Source organism: Oreochromis niloticus, linkage group LG20 (genome assembly GCF_001858045.2).
Source record: "Oreochromis niloticus isolate F11D_XX linkage group LG20, O_niloticus_UMD_NMBU, whole genome shotgun sequence".
NCBI classification, from domain to species: domain Eukaryota; kingdom Metazoa; phylum Chordata; class Actinopteri; order Cichliformes; family Cichlidae; genus Oreochromis; species Oreochromis niloticus.
This window is the reverse complement of record NC_031984.2, coordinates 4909733-4930588: the sequence shown is the minus strand read 5'-3', so window position 1 is coordinate 4930588 and position 20856 is coordinate 4909733. Positions and strand designations below refer to the sequence as shown.

Here is a 20856-nt window from a genome sequence, read left to right as displayed (position 1 = left end):
TGCTTAAAAATAAAGGATATAAAACATCCAGAAGCTCTGCTGAACACACATGAATGACTGAAGTGATGCTGTGTTTACCAAAAGCAATACGAAGCAGATGTTTTGATAATGAAAATAAAAACAAGCAGAAACTTTTAGAGAAAAGTAAAGCTAATTAACTGGAATCCATTAGAAATCGCTTCATGAGGTCGGCATTTGCGAAATCTGCAGCTGCTGCAGGACTCGGGAGTAATTCCAGATGTTTCAGCAGATATTGAGCTGCCGCGGAGGTTTGAATGTGCTTCACTGCTGCCACCTGCTGGACGCAAAGAGAACTGCACTTCATGATGAAACAGTCCAATGGTGAGAAAGGAAAGCTCCAAACATCAGAGCCGAGTTTATAATGATTGTTTCTATTAAACAACATCAGAAGATTTCAGACCAAAACAGTCACAAGCTGCTCACAAGTGAGCCGTAAAATTAATAATTAATAATTAATACCTGTGGCAGTAGCAGCTGGGACAGGTGTTAATCATTTAAAAACAGCAAACACATGTGCATGCTCATTCACATGATTTATACAGCCTGTTTTCCTCCTGCAGACCTGAGGAAGGATTGCTCCTGAGAAACCTTCTGTTCACTGTGTTATTGCTGTGTTCACAGACTGGAGTCCAAAGATCAGAAATCAGTTTTATTCTCGTGTAAAGTGTCGTGTGACCCTTCAGACCGGGGGCACTGCAGGTCCCTGCACTTTGGTACCTCTCAGTCTTCACGGTCTTGTCTGCAGGGTTAAACCTAAAGATACCTCCAAAAACCCAAACGCGTGTTCCAATGTCACAACCTCCCCTCCAGCAGGTGGCGACACACACCCGCCGTTTGTTTGTGCTCCTCGGTCAAAACTACAGAAGAGGAAAACAATAATGATGCGGACACAAAGAGATTTTTGCAGATTTTTGGTGAGCTTGTAAAACGAGCGAGAGGCTGCAGCTTCAACCGGAGAAGCGACTCTTCTTCTCCTCCTTCTCCTTCTTCTTCTGCGAATTCAGAGCAGCTGCAGCAGCTCATGGTGAGTCCGGGTTTGTTTGTCATGTTGTACTGATGGAGGAGAAGAGAGGAGCAGCTCCCTTTTTCTCCATCCTGCAGCCCAAACGCGGGCGGCTAAAATCGGCAGAAAAGTGAACGGAGTCTGGTCGGAGCGGAGCAGCAGAGGCGTGAGGAGAGCTCTGCTCCTGCAGGAGGTTAAAGCTGTGTTCAGGGAGGGCTGGAGATGTTGTCACGTGGTTCGTGCAGACCGCATGTGGAGAAATCAGCTGTTAAATCGCTGCACGGCGACGGGTTTCAGGTGTCACCAGGCGGGTTTTTAAAGGACACTTTAGTGGTTTTAATGCAGGCTCGTCTGTTTCACATGCTTCTGTTTTCTTTTAACTTGCAGTTAGTTCCCACAATCAATTCATGATGTAAATAAAGAGGGAAAAATGAGTAACACACCACAGCTTTAGTCTGATGTCGTTGTGTGCAGTCTTTGCTTCTGCACACCTGTGGTGGCTCGGACAGGGAAATATTAGTTATTAATGCTAAACAGAGAATGATATATTGATTGATTTGAATGAATTTGTTTGGACACTCTAAACCAATGTAATACAGGCTTAGTGCGATAACAGACATCATAGAGTGACTTCCAGGAACTGTTATGAGGTCTAATGGTCCATTGGAGTGAACGGAGTTGATGTGACTTTCAGTATTCGGGGTTCTGTTTCAGTCCCGGCTGAAGGTCCTGAACCTGGTGTCGTGCTGTCTGCACAGAAAAAAAATGAAACTACGCATTACTTCCTTGTTTTTGTGGATATTGTTGAGTTATAAACAGATCGAATGAGCCTCTGGGTCCTGGTTTTGTGTCTGGACTTTGGTCTATGGGGTGTTTAGTTAATCCAGGTGTTAATCCAGAGTATAGATTAAGTGTATTAAATAAAACTGTTCTTAGACCTGAAACTGGTCTGATTAAATCTAGATTTTTTATATTTTCCAAATAAAAGCCGCTCCACAGTCTCAGTAGTAATCTAGTCCAAGATCCGCAGGTCTCAGAGGAGTACTTTTTAGGTCATGAACCGGGTCTGGAGTTTCCTGTCACGTTTCTTCTGAATCCAGGTTCCTCAGGAGCGCATGCGCAGCGTATGCGCAGAAACATTGGGTAGGATGATTTGAGTAGAATAGATTCGCAGAACACCCCGCCTCGTCTTTGTTGTATTTCTGGTTTTCACGAGGCTGCCACAAACGATTATTTTGATAGTCAACTAGTCACCGATTATTTTTGCGATTAGTCGACTAATCAGATCATGCATCCATTGGATGTAAAATGTACAGCTTATTGCATCAGCATGCATCTGCTCTTATATAACTATCAGTAGCTTATAGTTGAAGTGTTTAAGGTATGTGCTAACTAAAAATAAAGACAAGATGATGGTTTATTAAACCTTTAATGAAATTTGCAGATTGTCTCAGTGAAGTTTAATAAACTCAGCGTCTGCTCCTTGCTATCTAAAATATAACAGGACATTGGAGTAAATTCTACCATCTCACACTTCTGTTTAATCAGTTTTCTGTGTGATGTTTATTCAGCTGTGGGAAAACTATCACTTTAATCTCCAAAGGTTGAATCTGTTCATCTGGACGTAGCGTTTTCAGTGGGAGAAACTTACCCAAGTGACTTCTTCAGTCTCAGCTGACTGCAGGTTTCCCCAATCTTATAAACAGTACATTTGCATAATGACTAAAACCAGCCGACTGAAGATTCAGCCTCAGATGCTGACAAAACAGGATTACTCCTAAAAGTCTGCAAAAGGCTTCCGGGCAACAAAAATCCTCCAGAAGGCACAGCACCAGCTGCTTAATGAACAGGTGAGGCAAACAAATTTTACCATCGACATGCTAAAATCTCAAGAGGAGCGGATCCGACAGAGACTGACAATGCTTCTAGACGAGAATACTCTTAAAAAGGTGTTTGACTTCACTGAGAAGGCTCGTCTAGCACAGCACAAGAAGACTAAGACCAGGCAACAAAGGAAGTTTGACTTACTTGTTGTATGTTGGAAACCACAGCAAAATACGGAGAGTGCCCTCAGCAGCCAGAAGAGACAAGGATGCGACATGGAGGATGTGGACAAGTGGGTGAAGAATTTGTCTGACAGACAGCTCACCCAAGCAGAGAAAAACATCCTTGCTAAAGGGTTGAATTTTGCTGTCACACCGAGACAAATCCCTCTAGTGGAGCTGATCACAGCCACAGAAACAGCAATTCGAAACAACAATTTTGCAGAAGTGGAAGCAGAGCAACTACGGACGAAAGTTTCGGCCTGTCTCAGCAATTCAAAGCCCCCAGCATCCAACATCACCATGGAGGAGAGGAAGGCACTCACATCACTTAGTAATGACAACAACATTATCATCCTACCGGCAGACAAGGGTAGGTGCACAGTTTTGCTAAACCAGAAAGACTATCATGAGAACATTTTGTCACTGCTCAGTGATGAAAATACTTATGAGCCCCTGAAACAAGACCCAGGAAGTGGCTACAGGAAGAGGGTGATAGACTGTCTGAAGCAGTTGGAACAAGACAAGGCTATTGACCGGACCTCATACCACAGGCTGTACCCAGGGGAGTCTACACCAAGTCTGTATGGTTTACCGAAAATACATAAGCAGGTTGCACCTTTAAGACCGATTGTCTGCATGATCAACTCGGTCACCTATAACATCTCTAAGTTTCTGGCTTCGATCCTCAACCCGCTGGTGGGCAGCTCTGAACACCACATCCAGAACACCCTGGATTTTGTTGAGAAGGTGAGAGATGTCATTATGGAGGCAGATGAAACCATGGTCTCGTACAATGTTACATCTCTCTTCACTTGCATCCCAGTCACGGAAGCGTTGGAGGTAGTCCGTAAGAGATTACAGGATGACACCAACCTCAACAACAGGACCACTCTCAGCATCGACCAAGTGTGTTTGCTTTTGGAACTGTGTCTTCATTCAACCTACTTCACATACAAGGGTCAGTTCTACAGGCAGAAACATGGGTGTGCCATGGGCTCCCCAGTTTCACCCATCGTGGCCAATTTGTACATGGAAGAAGTGGAAAAGAGGGCGTTGCTATCCTACCCTGGAACACCACCAAGCCATTGGTTCAGATATGTGGATGACACCTGGGTGAAAATCAAATCTCAGGACGTACTACATTTCACGGACCACATTAACTTGGTGGACGGACACAACAAATTCACCAGGGAGGATATGAAAAGTGGCAGGTTGGCCTTCTTAGACTGTGAGATTTCCATCAGTAATGGGGGACATCTAAAAGCTGACGTGTACCGTAAACCTACGCATACGGATCAGTATCTAAGGTTTGACTCTCATCATCCACTGGAGCACAAACTGGGTGTCATCAGGACGCTACAACACAGAGCGAACACCATCCCCACTGACACAGCGGCCAGGGAGGCAGAAGACAGCACATCAAGAAGGCCCTGAGTAAATGTGGTTATCCCAGCTGGACTTTTGTCAAAGCTGGGAAGCTCCAGCCGATCCAGGAGAGAAGGTCAACCGCTGCCCAGGCGAAAACCTGTAGTGATCCCATATGTGTCAGGAGTATCAGAACAGTTGAGACGCATTTTTTCTAAACACCGGGTCTCTGTGGCTTTTAAACCCCAAAACACGCTGCGCCAAAAACTGGTCCACCCCAAGGATCGGGTCCCCCGACACAAACAGAGTAACATAGTGTACGCTGTTAAGTGCCAGGAGGATTGCCAGGATTTATACATCGGGGAAACCAAACAACCTCTAGCGAAGCGGATGGCACAACACAGAAGAGCTACCTCGTCAGGCCAGGACTCTGCAGTTTATTTACACCTACAGGCCAGTGGACACTCTTTCAATGATGAGGATGTACACATCCTGGACAGGGAAGAACGCTGGTTTGAGCGCGGAGTCAAGGAGGCCATTTACGTGACAAGGGAAAGACCATCTCTGCATCGAGGAGGGGGCCTAAGGGTACATCTGTCACCATCTTACAATGCTGTGATTGCAGCCATTCCCCAACTCTCTGTGAATGGTACTCATGACCATTGATCAGTGGTTGTTGATCAATGGTCATGATAATTTGCGCAATTATGATTAAGGAACTGACCTCCCAGCCCATTGTTCCTTCAGTGGGCTGGTTTCAGTCATTGTGCAAATGTACTGTTTATAAGATTTGGGGAAACCTGCAGTCAGCTGAGACTGAAGAAGTCACTTGGATGAGTGAGGAAACGTTTCTCCCACTGAAAACGCTACTGAAAACGATGTGCCGGGAGTTCACTGTTCACGCCGGCTCTAGTGAGCCTTGAACCCCGGCTAGCTATCAAGCTGGTGGGTAACAGACGTCTCCGAAAACATCGGAGCACTTTTACAAATATGTGATGTCTTGATAAACCGAGCAGATATTTGAAGTTTACACAGCTACATTCTCGCCTGAAAATATGTTAAACGTTTATTTTGTGACCCAGAAAGAATAATAAGAGTAATATTAAAGCTAAGTAGCTGCCGCCATTGTTGGAAACTGGAATTGGCTGGGCCACGCTATGAATTCTGGGATAGGTTGGGCCATGAAGGATACACCCGACCCATCCTTCAAATCTGGGGAAATGAAGGACGCATTTGTCTGCCGCGTTTGGAGGAGTCTTCGAATTTGGAAAGCCTTCGCCTACAAATGCGGCCCCTGAATTTGGACACAGCTACGATACCAGAGACTGCTTCTTCTTCTTCTTTGGCGTTTAACGGCAGCTGGCATCCTTGTACATGCAGTGCTGCCATCTTCTGTTTCAGTCCGTTATTACACTCTTAAATCCTGCTGTTTATTCCTGCATCTTTTGGGACCTTACAAAGCGTCAAACGATTCGTCAACTATTAAATTAGTCGGCGACGATTTTGATAGTCGACGTAATCGTGGCAGCCCTACATAGCATTATGATAGTGAAATATCCGAGGCCTTCCCTGGATGGGAGCATTTGATGCTCTAAAACTTGTTTATACCTTTCTGCACTCATGGTGCCGTTGCAGATGTGCAAGTGTTCAATTCCAAAGGCACTAATGGACTCCTGTACCCTCAGAGATGCAGGCTTTTGAACTGAGGGCTGATATCAGGCTGGATGGTCCCGCTCCTCCTTAGTCCGAGGGACATGGCGTCCATATTTTCCAGAAATAATTTAAAATGTTGATACTTCTGACCTCAGATCAGTTTTTCCACTTTGTCTCAGTCCAGCTTTGGCTCAGATGGTTGTTTGTGGGTCTGAACATCACAGGCATCCAATCTTCGGTCTTGTCCACTGCACACAGAGATTTCCTCGGATTATCTGATGATATTATGGACTTTAGATGATGGAATATTTATGTTGAGCAACATTATTCTGAAAGTCTAACTCTGAAGAGTGAAACGTGGCCCCTCTGCGAGGCTCTTTTTATACCCAAACATGTTACTGACATGTTGCCAGTTAAATCTGAATAGTTGCAAAATGTTCAAAATATTGTGAATAAAATTTGGGTTTATGATATTTGTAAGTCATTGCATTCTGTTTTTATTTACATTTCACTTTTTGGGGTTTGTAGTGCAGACTGAAAGCAGAACAGCTGCTGCAGACAAATCAGTGGTATGAGTGTAACAGGAAAAGCACTGTACTGTAGTTTAGTATAAAAAGGGCTAAAGGATGTGGGTACTTTGGTCAGTAAGGCTGGAAAATGTGACTTATATTAATAAAGTTTAGCCTGTTTGAAGCCAGGAAGCCAAAAAAGACACTGAGATAATCAGCTCAGGTAAACACAACACAGAGCAGTCTGCTGGTGCCACGCATAGCTTTGCAGCTGCGATGCTCTGAGGGGGGCCCTGTCAGAAAAATGTGGACCAACCAGTAACGTGGGCTACTCCTGTTTGTGTTGCTGCTCTGCTGCGACAAACACAGAAGACGAATCCTCTTTGTAGTAAAACTGAGTGAGATCTCTGATGCTGAACTCTTTTCAGGTTTGTGTGTTTCTTGTTTGTTTGTCAGTCTGAAGAGGCTGCAGGAGCAGAGCGGGCCCCGGAGGAGGAGGAGGAGGAGGAAGAAGGGGAGGAGGGGGGAGGAAGAGGAGGAAAAGTGGAGGGAGGTGAAGAAGGTGACGGAGGAGGAGGACGGGGCGGATTTCCCATGGACACCATGAGCGCTCCGGTTTACTGTGTCTGCAGGAAACCAGATATCAACTGCTTCATGATGTAACACACTTTATTTATTTATCTGTAAACAATAAACAAACAAACACAGCTGTTAACCCTAACCTGTCTGTCTGTGTGTCCGTCAGAGGGTGCGACAGCTGCACGGAGTGGTTTCATGGAGACTGTATTGGAGTTTCAGAGAAGGCAGCCAAAGCCATCAGAGTGTGGTACTGCCCGCCCTGCAGAAGTCAGTGTCCCTCCTCTCTGAGCTGGAAGAAAACATAATGTGTATTAGTCCACTGATAATAATAGACCTCTGAATATTTGCTTTAAGACTGAATTCATTTACAGAAATCCTCTTTAAACTAGCTTAAAGGGGATTTATTATAGTTTTTCTCATTTTATGTCATATACACACTGCTCAAAGGTTTAGCATCGAACCTCTGGGATATTGACGTGATCACTTAAGGAGCAGAGGGGGTTGTGAATCAGTTTCAGCTGCCTTGGTGTTAATAAAACTAACAACAGGTGCACTAGAGGAGCAACACTGAGACAACCCCCAAAACAGGAGTGGCTTTACAGCTAACGGCCACTGAGAAACCCCCCCCCCCCCCCCCCCGTCTTTTCTGACAGTTTTTCACTAGTTTAGCATTGAGCTAGGGTCAGGGTCACTACTGAGGTGCTATCTGGACCCTACAGAGGTTGCACATCAATACATGCCATTGCCAGAAGGTTTGCTGTGACTCCCAGCACAGTCTCAGGATCATGGAGGAGATTCCAGGAGACTTACAGTGACTCTAGGAAAGCTGGATAGGGACTAGAAACCCATCAGCAGGCCCGGTAGGATGAGCACTGTCAGAGCTACAGAATGACCTCCAGTAGAGCACTGGTGTGAATGTCTGTGACCAAACAATCTGAAACAGACTTCATGAGGGCGGCCTGAGGCTCCTGCACTTACTGCTGGTCAGTGATGGCCTGGAGTCTTTTCCATGGAGGGATGCACAGACCATTAAATCCTTGGACCCACCATCAGACCCTACAGTGGTGCTTTGGGTCCTCTTAGTGCACGACAATGCCCAGCCTCATGTGGTGAGAGCATGCAGGTAGCTCCTGTAGGATGAATGAATCGATACCACTGACTGTCCCCATATTTGACTGACATAAAACCATCAGAACACCTCTGCCCATCCGCCAGGTTGCACTTCAGACTGGTCCAGATCTGAGAGGACCCCCCCCCACCACCACCACCACATCCTTTTATTCCCTACACATTACCCAGTTTTATCAGTATCGATATCCAGCACCTTAATTTTCTCTCCCATTTACATCTGTTGTGTCTCCTATGACTTTTTTTTTTGAGAGGTGTATTTGAGACGGCCAATGTTCCACAGATGATAAAAACTAGTTTGTACAGGACAAACTGATCAAAAGAGCCACTTTACCATGAAGGAAGGTTTTAAACTATAAATCTATATCCTGTAATGTTTCTCTAGTCTCAGAATAAAAACTTCGAGCTGTTGAAGAGCAGAGTTGGTCCTGTTCGGGCTTTAAAGCTGTGATCTGTGCGTTCTGTCTCGTCTGCAGACAGAGACTCATCACTGGAGATTAAATACCGTCAGAAGAAGATGAAGGAGGAGAGAGAGTCGGAGCCGGAGAGAGATGACAAAACTGATGGAGATGGAAGCTCCACCCCCCAACAGAAGACTGACAAGAGGCGGGGCTCACAGGTACCCAGCGCATCACATGACACAGTTCAGCCAGAACTTTAACTGCTCAGGCTGGGGTTAGGCTTACTTACACCTCAGAGGATCAAACTAACTTTTACGTGCTACTAGCTAAAGTATCTTAACCTTCAACTTCTTTCTTTCCGTATCCATCAGCTGACAATTTTAGCTGCTCTTACATCTAACTTTTCAAACATTTAACTCCTTTAAGTGCTTAGGATGAAGCTCCAGTCCCAATCCGGGTTTTCCTGGGACACCTGGAGTGTTGATGCCATTCACACCGCTTTGGTTTTCTTGTTCGTGTTTCCAGATCAAGCGTTCGGCGAGGATGTGTGGAGAGTGTGACGCCTGCCTGAGGACGGAGGACTGCGCTCAGTGCGACTTCTGTAAAGACATGAAGAAGTTTGGAGGCCCGAACAAAATCAGACAGAAGTGCCGCCTCCGGCAGTGTGAGGTCCGAGCCCGGGTACGTGAATAAACCTCGTCGTCATAGTAACGAATGCTGTTAAAATGTGCGAGTGGATCGGAGGCAAATAAAAATCCCTGAAACTGAGGCAGACAGTGTGATAGTCTGCTCCTGCTGTGTCCCAGCACCATCTTCTTGGACTGTGATATATCAGGAACTGTTAGTGTCTGTTTAAATGTGCTATTCACGGGAAAGACGTAACGTTTTAAAGCTCATTAAGGTAACAATACAGGGAGTGCAGAATTATTAGGAAAGTTGTATTTTTGAGGAATAATTTTATTATTGAACAACAACCATGTTCTCAATGAACCCAAAAAACACATTAATATCAAAGCTGAATGTTTTTGGAAGTAGTTTTTAGTTTGTTTTTAGTTTTAGCTATTTTAGGGGGATATCTGTGTGTGCAGGTGACTATTACTGTGCATAATTATTAGGCAACTTAACAAAAAACAAATATATACCCATTTCAATTATTTATTTTTACCAGTGAAACCAATATAACATCTCCACATTCACAAATATACATTTCTGACATTCAAAAACAAAACAAAAACAAATCAGCGACCAATATAGCCACCTTTCTTTGCAAGGACACTCAAAAGCCTGCCATCCATGGATCCTGTCAGTGTTTTGATCTGTTCACCATCAACATTGCGTGCAGCAGCAACCACAGCCTCCCAGACACTGTTCAGAGAGGTGTACTGTTTTCCCTCCTTGTAAATCTCACATTTGATGATGGACCACAGGTTCTCAATGGGGTTCAGATCAGGTGAACAAGGAGGCCATGTCATCAGTTTTTCTTCTTTTATACCCTTTCTTGCCAGCCACGCTGTGGAGTACTTGGACGCGTGTGATGGAGCATTGTCCTGCATGAAAATCATGTTTTTCTTGAAGGATGCAGACTTCTTCCTGTACCACTGCTTGAAGAAGGTGTCTTCCAGAAACTGGCAGTAGGACTGGGAGTTGAGCTTGACTCCATCCTCAACCCGAAAAGGCCCCACAAGCTCATCTTTGATGATACCAGCCCAAACCAGTACTCCACCTCCACCTTGCTGGCGTCTGAGTGGGACTGGAGCTCTCTGCCCTTTACCAATCCAGCCACGGGCCCATCCATCTGGCCCATCAAGACTCACTCTCATTTCATCAGTCCATAAAACCTTAGAAAAATCAGGCTTGAGATATTTCTTGGCCCAGTCTTGACGTTTCAGCTTGTGTGTCTTGTTCAGTGGTGGTCGTCTTTCAGCCTTTCTTACCTTGGCCATGTCTCTGAGTATTGCACACCTTGTGCTTTTGGGCACTCCAGTGATGTTGCAGCTCTGAAATATGGCCAAACTGGTGGCAAGTGGCATCTTGGCAGCTGCACGCTTGACTTTTCTCAGTTCATGGGCAGTTATTTTGCGCCTTGGTTTTTCCACACGCTTCTTGCGACCCTGTTGACTATTTTGAATGAAACGCTTGATTGTTCGATGATCACGCTTCAGAAGCTTTGCAATTTTAAGACTGCTGCATCCCTCTGCAAGATATCTCACTATTTTTGACTTTTCTGAGCCTGTCAAGTCCTTCTTTTGACCCATTTTTCCAAAGGAAAGGAGGTTGCCTAATAATTATGCACACCTGATATAGGGTGTTGATGTCATTAGACCACACCCCTTCTCATTACAGAGATGCACATCACCTAATATGCTTAATTAGTAGTAGGCTTTCGAGCCTATACAGCTTGGAGTAAGACAACATGCATGAAGAGGATGATGTGGACAAAATGAATACTAATAACGTAGCTGGTTACTTTCTTATAAAGGGCCACAAGTGCCAATATGGCTTAAATAACTACATCATTAAATAACTTATTAAATGTGTCATATATTAAATAAAGATATACCTAATTCATTAAAATTTAATTTGCTTCATTTAAATATTCTATTTATGAACCTTATTTATTATAATTAATAGTAGGTCTAATTAATATAATTTATTATAATAATGCTACCAACATTCCTACCTCTGGCCTCTACCTCTTACTCAATGTGCACTACCAAAGATTACATTGTACCTTATGTTGCACCTGCTCCGTTGTATTGCACCTTACAGCATATATAACTTGTATACACGTGTATATATCTATGTATCTTTCATGTTTTATTCTAAAGTAATTTTAATGTAAAAACTCTACACACTGCTAATGGAGAGATGACGAACTGCCTTTCATTATTTTTGTAACAGTGACAATAAAGATCTTATCTTATCGTTTAAAAATGATTAGATTTGTATTTCCAATTAAAATTAATTAAAGACATATTTGATTATTTATTTATCTAATCTATTGCTGTCACAATTAATCAGTTAATTAATAATTGTTAATTTTCATTAAATATTGACACATTTAATTAATTATTTAATGATGTATTTGATTAATTCATTTTTGGCACTCTTGGTCCACCTTAGTTACTACATTACTGCAGCCTGACTGGAACTGATGAATCGTAATTTTGCTGAGCTTCGGCTGCACGCAGCCTTGGCAGCAGCGATCCTTCATATTTGCTTTTGTAAATGAGTGAGTCAGGCTGTAAACACTGACCAGCACAGGGTAGCAGAGGAATGACACATTTAAAAGAGGTTCAAGAGTTCAAGGTACACCGTATAACCGAAACTGTAAAGTCATGGCACATTTATTAAAACTTTAGTCTTGCAAAACTTTGTAAATCATTTCATGGTTTCAAGAACCTTTTAAAGCGTCTTGTTTCAGGTTCAAGTTGTGGTGTGAAATTGATCCAGTTCCTTTTTTTAAGACTTGAGGGAGAAAAAGACACAAAATGTTGGAGACTTTCAGTCAAACTACAGACACAGGTAGTTCAACTGCAAGCTGGGTGTCTATTTAACCCAGGCCATCACAAAGTCACATTAAAACAACAAAGGAAGGAAAAAGTCGAGGTTAGCAAATAGCTGGGTCCATAAAGAAGGTCAGCTGAACAGAGCACTGCTCAGAAAAAGATAACAAAAGAAGAACTGGTCTAACCAGAAGAGCGAGGACTGAACGTAGCAAAGCAACGCTTGTTAAACACAAAGGGGAAAAACCACAGAGACAATAACTAAACTCGGTACACAGATCCCCAACCCCCCCCGTGCTGTCACAGCGAGTGGTTTGGTCCATTTGTTAGCCCTCTGCATTTTAACCAGCTCCACCCTCCATTTCCTGTTTTGTTCAACCAGGAAGGACTGGAGCAGCAGACAGGTAACTCTGAGAAAAGGTAGTTAATGCTGGTTATTTAAATCAATGACAGAACAAATCAAATATGCACATCAGAGTTTTGTAGTTTCCTAAAATGCTAATCAAACAGGTGAAATGTATCCTGCAGTACTTTAGTAACTGCTAGAAAAGTTCACTTTAAATGTGGAAATGATGCAGCAGAATTCATCTTTGATTTCCTTGTTGCATCTAGTTAGAGGATGAATATTACAGAATTTTAATTTCATCATAAATTGCTCGTGTTTCCTGGTTCTTGTGTTGTTTGGCTTCTTTGCTTTGGGGGCGATACATCTACAATCTTATAGTCACTGTAGATCTGAGGATTCAGTGACTGTCAGAGTCATTCTCGAGCAGGTGGGCAATTCATTTTCCCAAGTGGCTACATGAGAAACCAGAGAATTTCAAAGATATGCAAAGTTGTTGCTGTTTTTCTTGTAGTTTATTTTTTTCATCGGCAGATTTTCAGGTTTTTTCTCTTCTTCGGGGAGAGAACCTCTAGCCTTTTTAAGCTTGACCAGTTGATTTTAAAGTTTGGTTCAATGTCTGAGCTGGGAATGCAAAGCACAGCAGACAGGTGACTGTTGCTGAGAGAGGATCTGTATCAGGATTTGTTAAGCTTCCTCTGTGAGAATGTTTGTTTACATTTAAAGATGGATGTTAGCTTTAAAGAGAGCTAACATCTTCTGAGTACGTGTCCTTATGTGTGCAAAGTTCTCCTCTTTGAGAGAAGAATAAAAATCCAGCAGTGATACTGACTTGAAGAGCTCTGCTAGCAGCGAATCAGACTGCAGATCACTGAGTTCACTGGATGCATTATCCACACTGCAGCTGAGGACAGTTAGCTCTTAACTGTTTTGAAGTCTTCAGATTGCCTTGAAAACTCATCATGCAGGACTCCTGACATACATGAGTACCATCTGAAGTGATAAGCTGATGTTATGGCTTCTTTCACTGTTAGCATGTCAGTAAAAATGTTGCTCTCTGATTAGAAACTCCAACTTTTTCATGAAAGCCTTCACTGGGCTGTACATTCACAGGCCCCTACCTTACAGTGCTGTATTTAGTCCATTCATTAGTGCAAACATGTCAACAGCAAATTCAAGATATGCCTTCTGTTCTGTGTCTGAGAGCTCTGGAGTGTCTTTTCTTTTCACAAAACCATTTCTGCTTTCAGGTCCCAGACTCTTTTTAGCCCTTTGCCCAGGCTGAGCCACCTGATAGTGATGCGGTAGCTTATATCACTATGTTTAGCCTTATGCTCCTCTAAAAGTGCAACTGCCTGTCTGTGGTTTAGTGCTCCTGCCCTGATGTAGTTAACTATTTTGGTTAACACATCAGCAGCATGGTTAATTTTTAGCGCTTGTTACCCAACACTTCGTGGTGTGTACTGCACTGCAGAAATGCCCATTTCAGTCACTCTGTCTCGCATCCACACCTTCCAGTTTGTGCCATTTCAGCCTCAGCCTATCCAAGCATGTAGTTACCTGTGTGGGAAAAAATACACTCCCTGCCAGAGTTCTGGTCGAGTGCATTGCTCCCAGCTCGTCTGTAATCTCAAACTCGGTCCTTATCCCATGGACAAAGATGAGTGACTGGGCTGTGTAACAGTCGTCCAGAGCCAAGGAGGAAAAAACTCTAAATAGTCCGCTTTGTTTTTCAGATAAAGCTCCAGATGTCCTTGATCCGTGTTGTTACAGTTTATCTGGAGAGGAGCACATTTTCAAATGCTTTGAATGCTTTTTCCCCCTCATTCTATTAGTGTTGCTTGTTCAGTCCACCAATCACTCTTAAATAATGTCCCCATCAGAGTGTGGCCTTGTGTTTTTTGTGATTCTGCAGGAAATCACAAAGCTTGTGTTGACTTCTCCGTCCCTGGATGCTTAAAGCTTGGTTAAAAAGACCTTGTTGCTTTTGCAGGTTTACTAGAGGTTTAGATGACTATTCCTGGTCTGCATCAGTCATATTCTCGTATTTCTCTGCATGTTTAGTCTTGTAATGGTGAATCAAACTGTAATCTTTTAACTCAGCAGTCTGCTCTCAACAAAATAAGAACCAGTGACCTTCGACTTCATTAAATCAATACTTGGGCATCCATGTGTCGTTAAAAACTCGACATTCTTTATGAGCCTTTAATTTTTTTTTATGTGAGTTGAACTCTTTCAGGGATAGCAAACTCACATATCTCATAAACGTCCAATGTGCTTGCATACACAAACATATGTAAATTCTTTTTTATTTTGCCTTCAAAATAAAAGCACCAAGGCTGTGTTATAATTTCCCACAAAACTGTAAAAAAACAGTAAGGCATTCTCTGATGGAGAGTTGATCAAAGACTGTTTAATGTTTTAAATGGCACAAACTACATGATTATATAATTATTTAAAATTTGAATCCTAATTTCCCTTTGTTGGCACACGTGGCTGCTGGTCCATACGATGCCCAGATCTGATCTGGGAGCAGATCTCTACACTTGGCACTCATCTGAATCCCTCTGGGGATTTATTTGAACAGTTCTCTTGAAGAATTATATAAATTAACTTTAATTTCAAAGTAACCTGGATCTTTTTAAAAAAAAAAAAGCTTCTATAAAATCATTATTCAAACCTGATTCGAAAGAAACGGCTAAAAGTTTTTGGACTTTGACCCTGAAATGCATACTTCTCCCACCATCTTTGCTGTTACTCAGTTCTCCTATAGTTTTCAGATTCTTTAAGTAAAGCATTAAAGTGCTTTGATTGGTCAGTAAGACGAAAAGAGTTACATATTGACATCAGTGTAAAATGTATCGATTATAACTGCGAGGTTAAAGTTCTGGATCTTTGTCTCTGGTTACCGTAGCGATGGGGCTTTTTGGACTGGGGGCTGGTTGGTTCCTGCTCCATACTTTTTTTTTTTTTTTTTTTTTTTTTAGATGTTTCTCACGTGACATCATGCATATAATGCTTGTGAGTGGTCCAACATGTTGGACTGGATACAAGCACTGATAGCAAAGGAAAAATGTGTATTCCTGGACTGGTTGGCAAGTGATTCCTGGGCTTTGAGTAGTCAGTAAGATTAGAAAATACTTTATAAATACAGGTATATATGAAAGAAAGGCATAATGGGTCACCTTTAACAAGGGATTCAAATTGATGGTGAACTGCTAACTCGTCCTGATTGTTAAAGATTGGCGAGAGATGTTCATTATTGCTGTACTAATGATGCTGTTTACTCTGCATATGTTCTCTGAGCAGAAGATGCTTCGGGTCAAGGATGAGGAGATGAGTCGCAGCGGGGCCAGGGGGCGGAGCCTGTCGAGAAAAGGGCCAGGGCATCACACTGAGGAGGAGGAAGATGACGAGGAGGAGGGTTTCAGTGAGAGCGAGCTGGAGCTGTACGAGCAATACAAAGCTGCCGGATACAGAGACCTGGTCAGTGTGTGCAGGTGTTTCCAACCAATCAGCTGCCAGACAGGCACTTCCTGTGTGCGTGACACATCTTCGTGTTGCAGGTGTGGCACAGTGAAGAGGATGATGCTCAGTCCGACTCTCTGAGGAAGAAGGCGGTGAAGGTGAAACACGTGAAGAGACACGAGAAGAAACCAGAGAAGAAGGTGAGGGCGGTTAGATCACCTGACCACAGATGTCACTGATGATGTCACTAACATACCTGTCCACCTGCAGAAGTCCGTGTCTGTTCCGAAAGAGGAGGTGAAGCCTCGACGCCACAAAGTGAAGCAGCGTCACAGAGAGCGTGTGCGGCACAGTGAGCGAGCAGGAGAGGGTGGAGTCAAAGAAGTAAGCGGAGGTTTGAGGCAGTGTCTGGGTCCAGGATGCATCGAGCCGGCGAGGGCCAACTCCAAATACTGCTCTGAGGAGTGCGGCATGAAGCTCGCCGCCAAGTGAGTCTGAGATCATCTAAATGTTCATGTGAACACAACACGGGCTGACACGGCGACCCCGCCAGAGAATTTTAGAACTGCTGAATTTAGAAAGTTTGTATCAAGATTCCTTTTAGACACAAGTTATAACGGCGAAGTCACTTACCGTATCTAATTGGACCGTTGAGTCCATTAAACCTTTTTACACGTGAAAAAAGAAGTGCATACTATTTGCTCCAAACACAATGTTGCAGGTTATTTCTGAAATACAAAACTCCTTTGGTCATCTTTCCAGAGGTGAAACATGTTCATTGCTGTCATTGATTGTTTTTTTTCTGTTCAGTCACTTTGCTGTGCAGCAGCTCTGAGAAGGTGAGAGGACTTGCCTAATGTGAATTTGACTGGCTTCCCATTCTTCTCACACAATTCCAAACAGCATCCAGCTCAGCTGCTTAGCATAGATCGGACTATTTAAGAGCATGTTTTGCTCACCGCTTTGGTTTTGGTGGTGATATCATCACATATACCGCTGCAGTAAACGATAGGTGTTGCCACTCAGAGAAAACCTCTGCATCATCACTGATGAAGAGGAGAAGTTGAACCAAAAGGGAAGAAACTGCCAAGATTTTTTTCTCCAAGGTTTTCTCCAGAGTCTCATGAAGCTGTTGCAGCATCTCCTCGCTGTATAATCTGATACTCTGTGCTTCTGCACTGAGGTAAAAAAGATTGGCGGTAAAAACCACCAAAATTGTGCATGACCGCCCGAGATGATAGCAAAATATGATTTGTGCCAGCACTTCTAGTGCCGTGAATTAGGTGCCGTGTACACCCTATTACTGTGTACTCTGGGGTTTCACCCAGGACCTCAAACTTATGCAGAAAGCAAACATCAAATTCTCTGTTAACTTGGTGTACATTGGTTTCTCAAAAACAGTACATGTTTCTGAAATCTGTTGGTTCTTTGACGCCTCGTCTCTGTCTCTCAGTCGCATCTATGAGATCCTGCCTCAGAGGATCCAGCAGTGGCAGCAGAGTCCCTGCATTGCCGAGGAGATTGGACGCAGACAGCTGGAGCGGATCAGGAAAGAGCAGCAGGCGGCGAGGATGCGTCTCACGATGATGGAGAAACGCTTCCATGAGCTAGAAGGCATCATCGCCAACGCCAAACTTCAGCAAGTCCAGCAGCACGAGGAGGTATGTGGCAACCGCAGCCACCCAGTGCACTCCGCTGTTAGTGTGATCAGCTGTTAGTTGGTCTCATCTGCGTCTCTGTTTGTCTCTGCAGGTGACTGAGGGTGACGGTGACGACACAGACTTTCAGATCTTCTGTGTTTCCTGCAGTCACCCCGTCAATCCAAAGGTGGCTCTGCGTCATATGGAGCGATGCTACGCTAAGGTTAGCTTAAAGAAACAGGAAGTGTGTCCACCTGGGGTCTGAACTGGTTATGAATTACAACTGCCTTAATGAGGTGATCAAACAGGAAGGTACTAACAGCAATGTGGCAACAAAGGCCACAATAAGCCAGTGAAATGACCTTTAGCAAATTCACCCAATGCTGCTGTTCAAATCTTCTGTTTAAAAGAGCTACTCTTCTGGAGTTTAATAATAAATGAGGATAATAAGTTCTCCCTAAAAGATTATTGATGTAACCTAGCACCCCTGAGGTCCTCCTGATTTAACAACATTGGTCTGAGTCTGCACATTAAGTCAGAATATTAGCAGGCATATGGTGGTTATGGCACAACAACTAGTTTTACATCCCCTAACATGACAGTCAGCTGTTCTGAGGTAAAATGTGGGTAATGTAGTCATCAACTTGATTTAAAAGGAAGACTGTTTAATCTGATCTTTCTGTTTCTTTGTCCGACAGTATGAGAGTCAAACATCGTTTGGTTCCATGTATCCAACACGCATAGAGGGGTAAGACCGTGCATCTGTCCGTCCCTCCTGTCTTTACCCGTCTCTCTGTTTGTGTCTCATCTCTCTCTCTGTGTCTCTCAGAGCCACCAGGTTATTCTGCGATGTCTACAATCCTCAAAGTAAGACGTACTGTAAGCGGCTGCAGGTTTTATGTCCTGAACACTCCAGAGATCCAAAGGTTTGTTTATGTCTACAGAAAACAACTTATGACTCGATCAAGGCTTTAATTCGCTGCTTTTTTCCTCGCTTGCTTAAACTCAATGGAGAACTTTTTATTTTTATTTTAGCAAATGTCTGTCGGGCTCTAAAATATTATGTTGGTGTGCTCTTACAAAACTTATCAGCTGTGGATATTTAAAAAATGTTTCTGTTCACGTTAACTTACTGTCTCAAGTCTTTAAAGGACTTAACATCAGAATTTGGATGATACATAAGTTTTAATGTGGCATGTGGTCCTGAGTCTGGACTCAGAGTCCGGAGAAGGGTACAAAGTCAGGACTAGCTGGTCCTGGACTCTGGTCCTGACTTTGGGCTCAGAGACTCAGAGTCAGGCAGTCAGGCCTGACTGTTTCCAGACTCTGGAGTCTTTGGTCCTGACTCTGGAAACAGTCAGGCAGAGTCTGGATCTGACTCTGGACTAGCTGATCCTGACTGGATCGTTGGTCCTGACTGGACTAGCTGGTCCTAACTCTGGGCTAGGTGGTCCTGACTCTTGTTCTGGCTCTGGACTGGCTGGTTCTGATTCTGAACTGGCTGATCCTGACTCTTGCTCTGAGTGCAGGATCAGCTAGTCCTGACTCTTGTTCTGACTCTGGACTCACCGGTCCTGACTACGCTAGCTGATCCTGACTCTGGACTAGCTGATCCCGAGTCTGGTCCTGGCTCTGGACTCAAAGTCAGGCAGACATTTTCCTGACTCTTTGTTATTGACTCCCTGTTGCAGGTCCCAGCAGACGAGGTGTGCGGATGTCCTCTGGTCAAAGACGTGTTTGAGCCCACCGGCGAGTTCTGTCGGGTGTCTAAGAGGAAGTGCAACAAGCATTACTGCTGGGAGAAACTTCGCCGCGCCGAAGTCGACCTGGAGAGAGTCCGAGTGGTATCTCTATTCATACAAACTTTATTTAGTGCCTCGTCATTAACATTAAGACACACCTGGATGTTTCTAACTCTCTCTTTGTCTCTGTCAGTGGTATAAACTGGACGAGCTGTTCGAGCAGGAGAGGAATCTGAGGACCGCCATGACCAACCGAGCCGGTTTATTGGCTCTGATGTTGCACCAGACCATCCAGCATGACCCAATCACCACCGACCTGCGCTCTGCCAAGGACAGGTAGACAGGTGACGTCAGGCAGACGTTTTCCTGGATGAGTTTAATGCTCGTTTGCAATTTTATTGTGGAAATTTGTGGGAAGGTGAGTCAGAGCAACGTTTCATTCACCAGTGAACAAAAAACAAGAGAGATTTGATTCTGACTCCAGCCTCATTCAAACTCAGACCTCATCTGATTTTAGGAAGTCAAACCGTTTTTATATTTCATATTCACACTACTAATGTAGGAAACCTGAGCTCTTACAATCCATGGATGAACACTCAAATAAACCTTCTGCTTAGGTAACACTGCAATGTCTGCTGGATCTCAGCTTAGCTTTGTGGGCAGTTGTATCCTCACTGTTAGTTTTAATAAGTTGGGGATGACTGGACACACAAATATGATCACATTTGATCCTGAATGAGCCATAATGTCTAAAGAGGTGCTCATGTGTCCTCCTCCTACTGGAAAGCTGCTCTCATTCAGTTTAACCTACAAGTATTACACTACCCACATCCGACCAATCTGAAATGTGACTGTGCTTTGGAAATGTCTTAAGGTTGATGATGAAACACTACATGTTCACTAAAGATGCACACATTTTATAAATCTCGAAGTCATCTTGTTACAAGTCATTCCTCCTTGTTTCTTTTTACAATGTGAGCCTGTTGCAGTTTAAATAAAAATTGTGTAAATATCAGTTTAAACTTTCCCCCATGGGATCATCAAAAAAAAGTAAGCATAGAAGAAAAAAAAATGCTAGCCATAAAAAGATGGATTCTGTGACTTGATTGACTCTTGCTTCAGTCTAAGTGAATAAACAGTCAATGGGGTAAGCATAGGGAAATTACTTTTAAGCACAAAGAGCTGAAGTCAAGTGAAATTAATTAAATAAATAAATAAAATGAAATGTCCTGATAAAGAACTCTTGTTTGTATATTGATGAAAGTCAAACTTTTCTGTGTGACATTAATTTCCCTCTGAGAGGAAACCCTTCATTTCGATCTCAGTGTCTCCTTTTTTATATCTGTTTTTATCCTCAGTGTTATCAGTATGTTGTTATTTGTTAAAAATGTTTCAATAAAGTTTGATATCTCATTATTTGTGCTGATTCTGAGCTTTTCTGTTCTTCGAGTGA

General features: G+C 43.4%; 1 protein-coding gene across 1 annotated transcript; it reads left to right on the top strand.

Moving 5' to 3' along the window:
• The first annotated feature begins 781 nt into the window (after positions 1 to 781).
• On the top strand, positions 782 to 20819 carry cxxc1a (CXXC finger protein 1a). Its single transcript, XM_013265641.3, has 14 exons — positions 782 to 1045; positions 7053 to 7255; positions 7342 to 7442; positions 8780 to 8922; positions 9230 to 9385; positions 15863 to 16039; positions 16120 to 16221; positions 16292 to 16509; positions 17475 to 17682; positions 17774 to 17884; positions 18360 to 18409; positions 18491 to 18587; positions 19353 to 19505; positions 19597 to 20819. The coding sequence occupies exons 1-14, from the start codon at positions 1043 to 1045 to the stop codon at positions 19741 to 19743; spliced, it is 1869 nt and encodes a 622-aa protein (XP_013121095.2). The 5' UTR covers positions 782 to 1042; the 3' UTR covers positions 19744 to 20819.
• Positions 20820 to 20856: the final 37 nt, after the last annotated feature.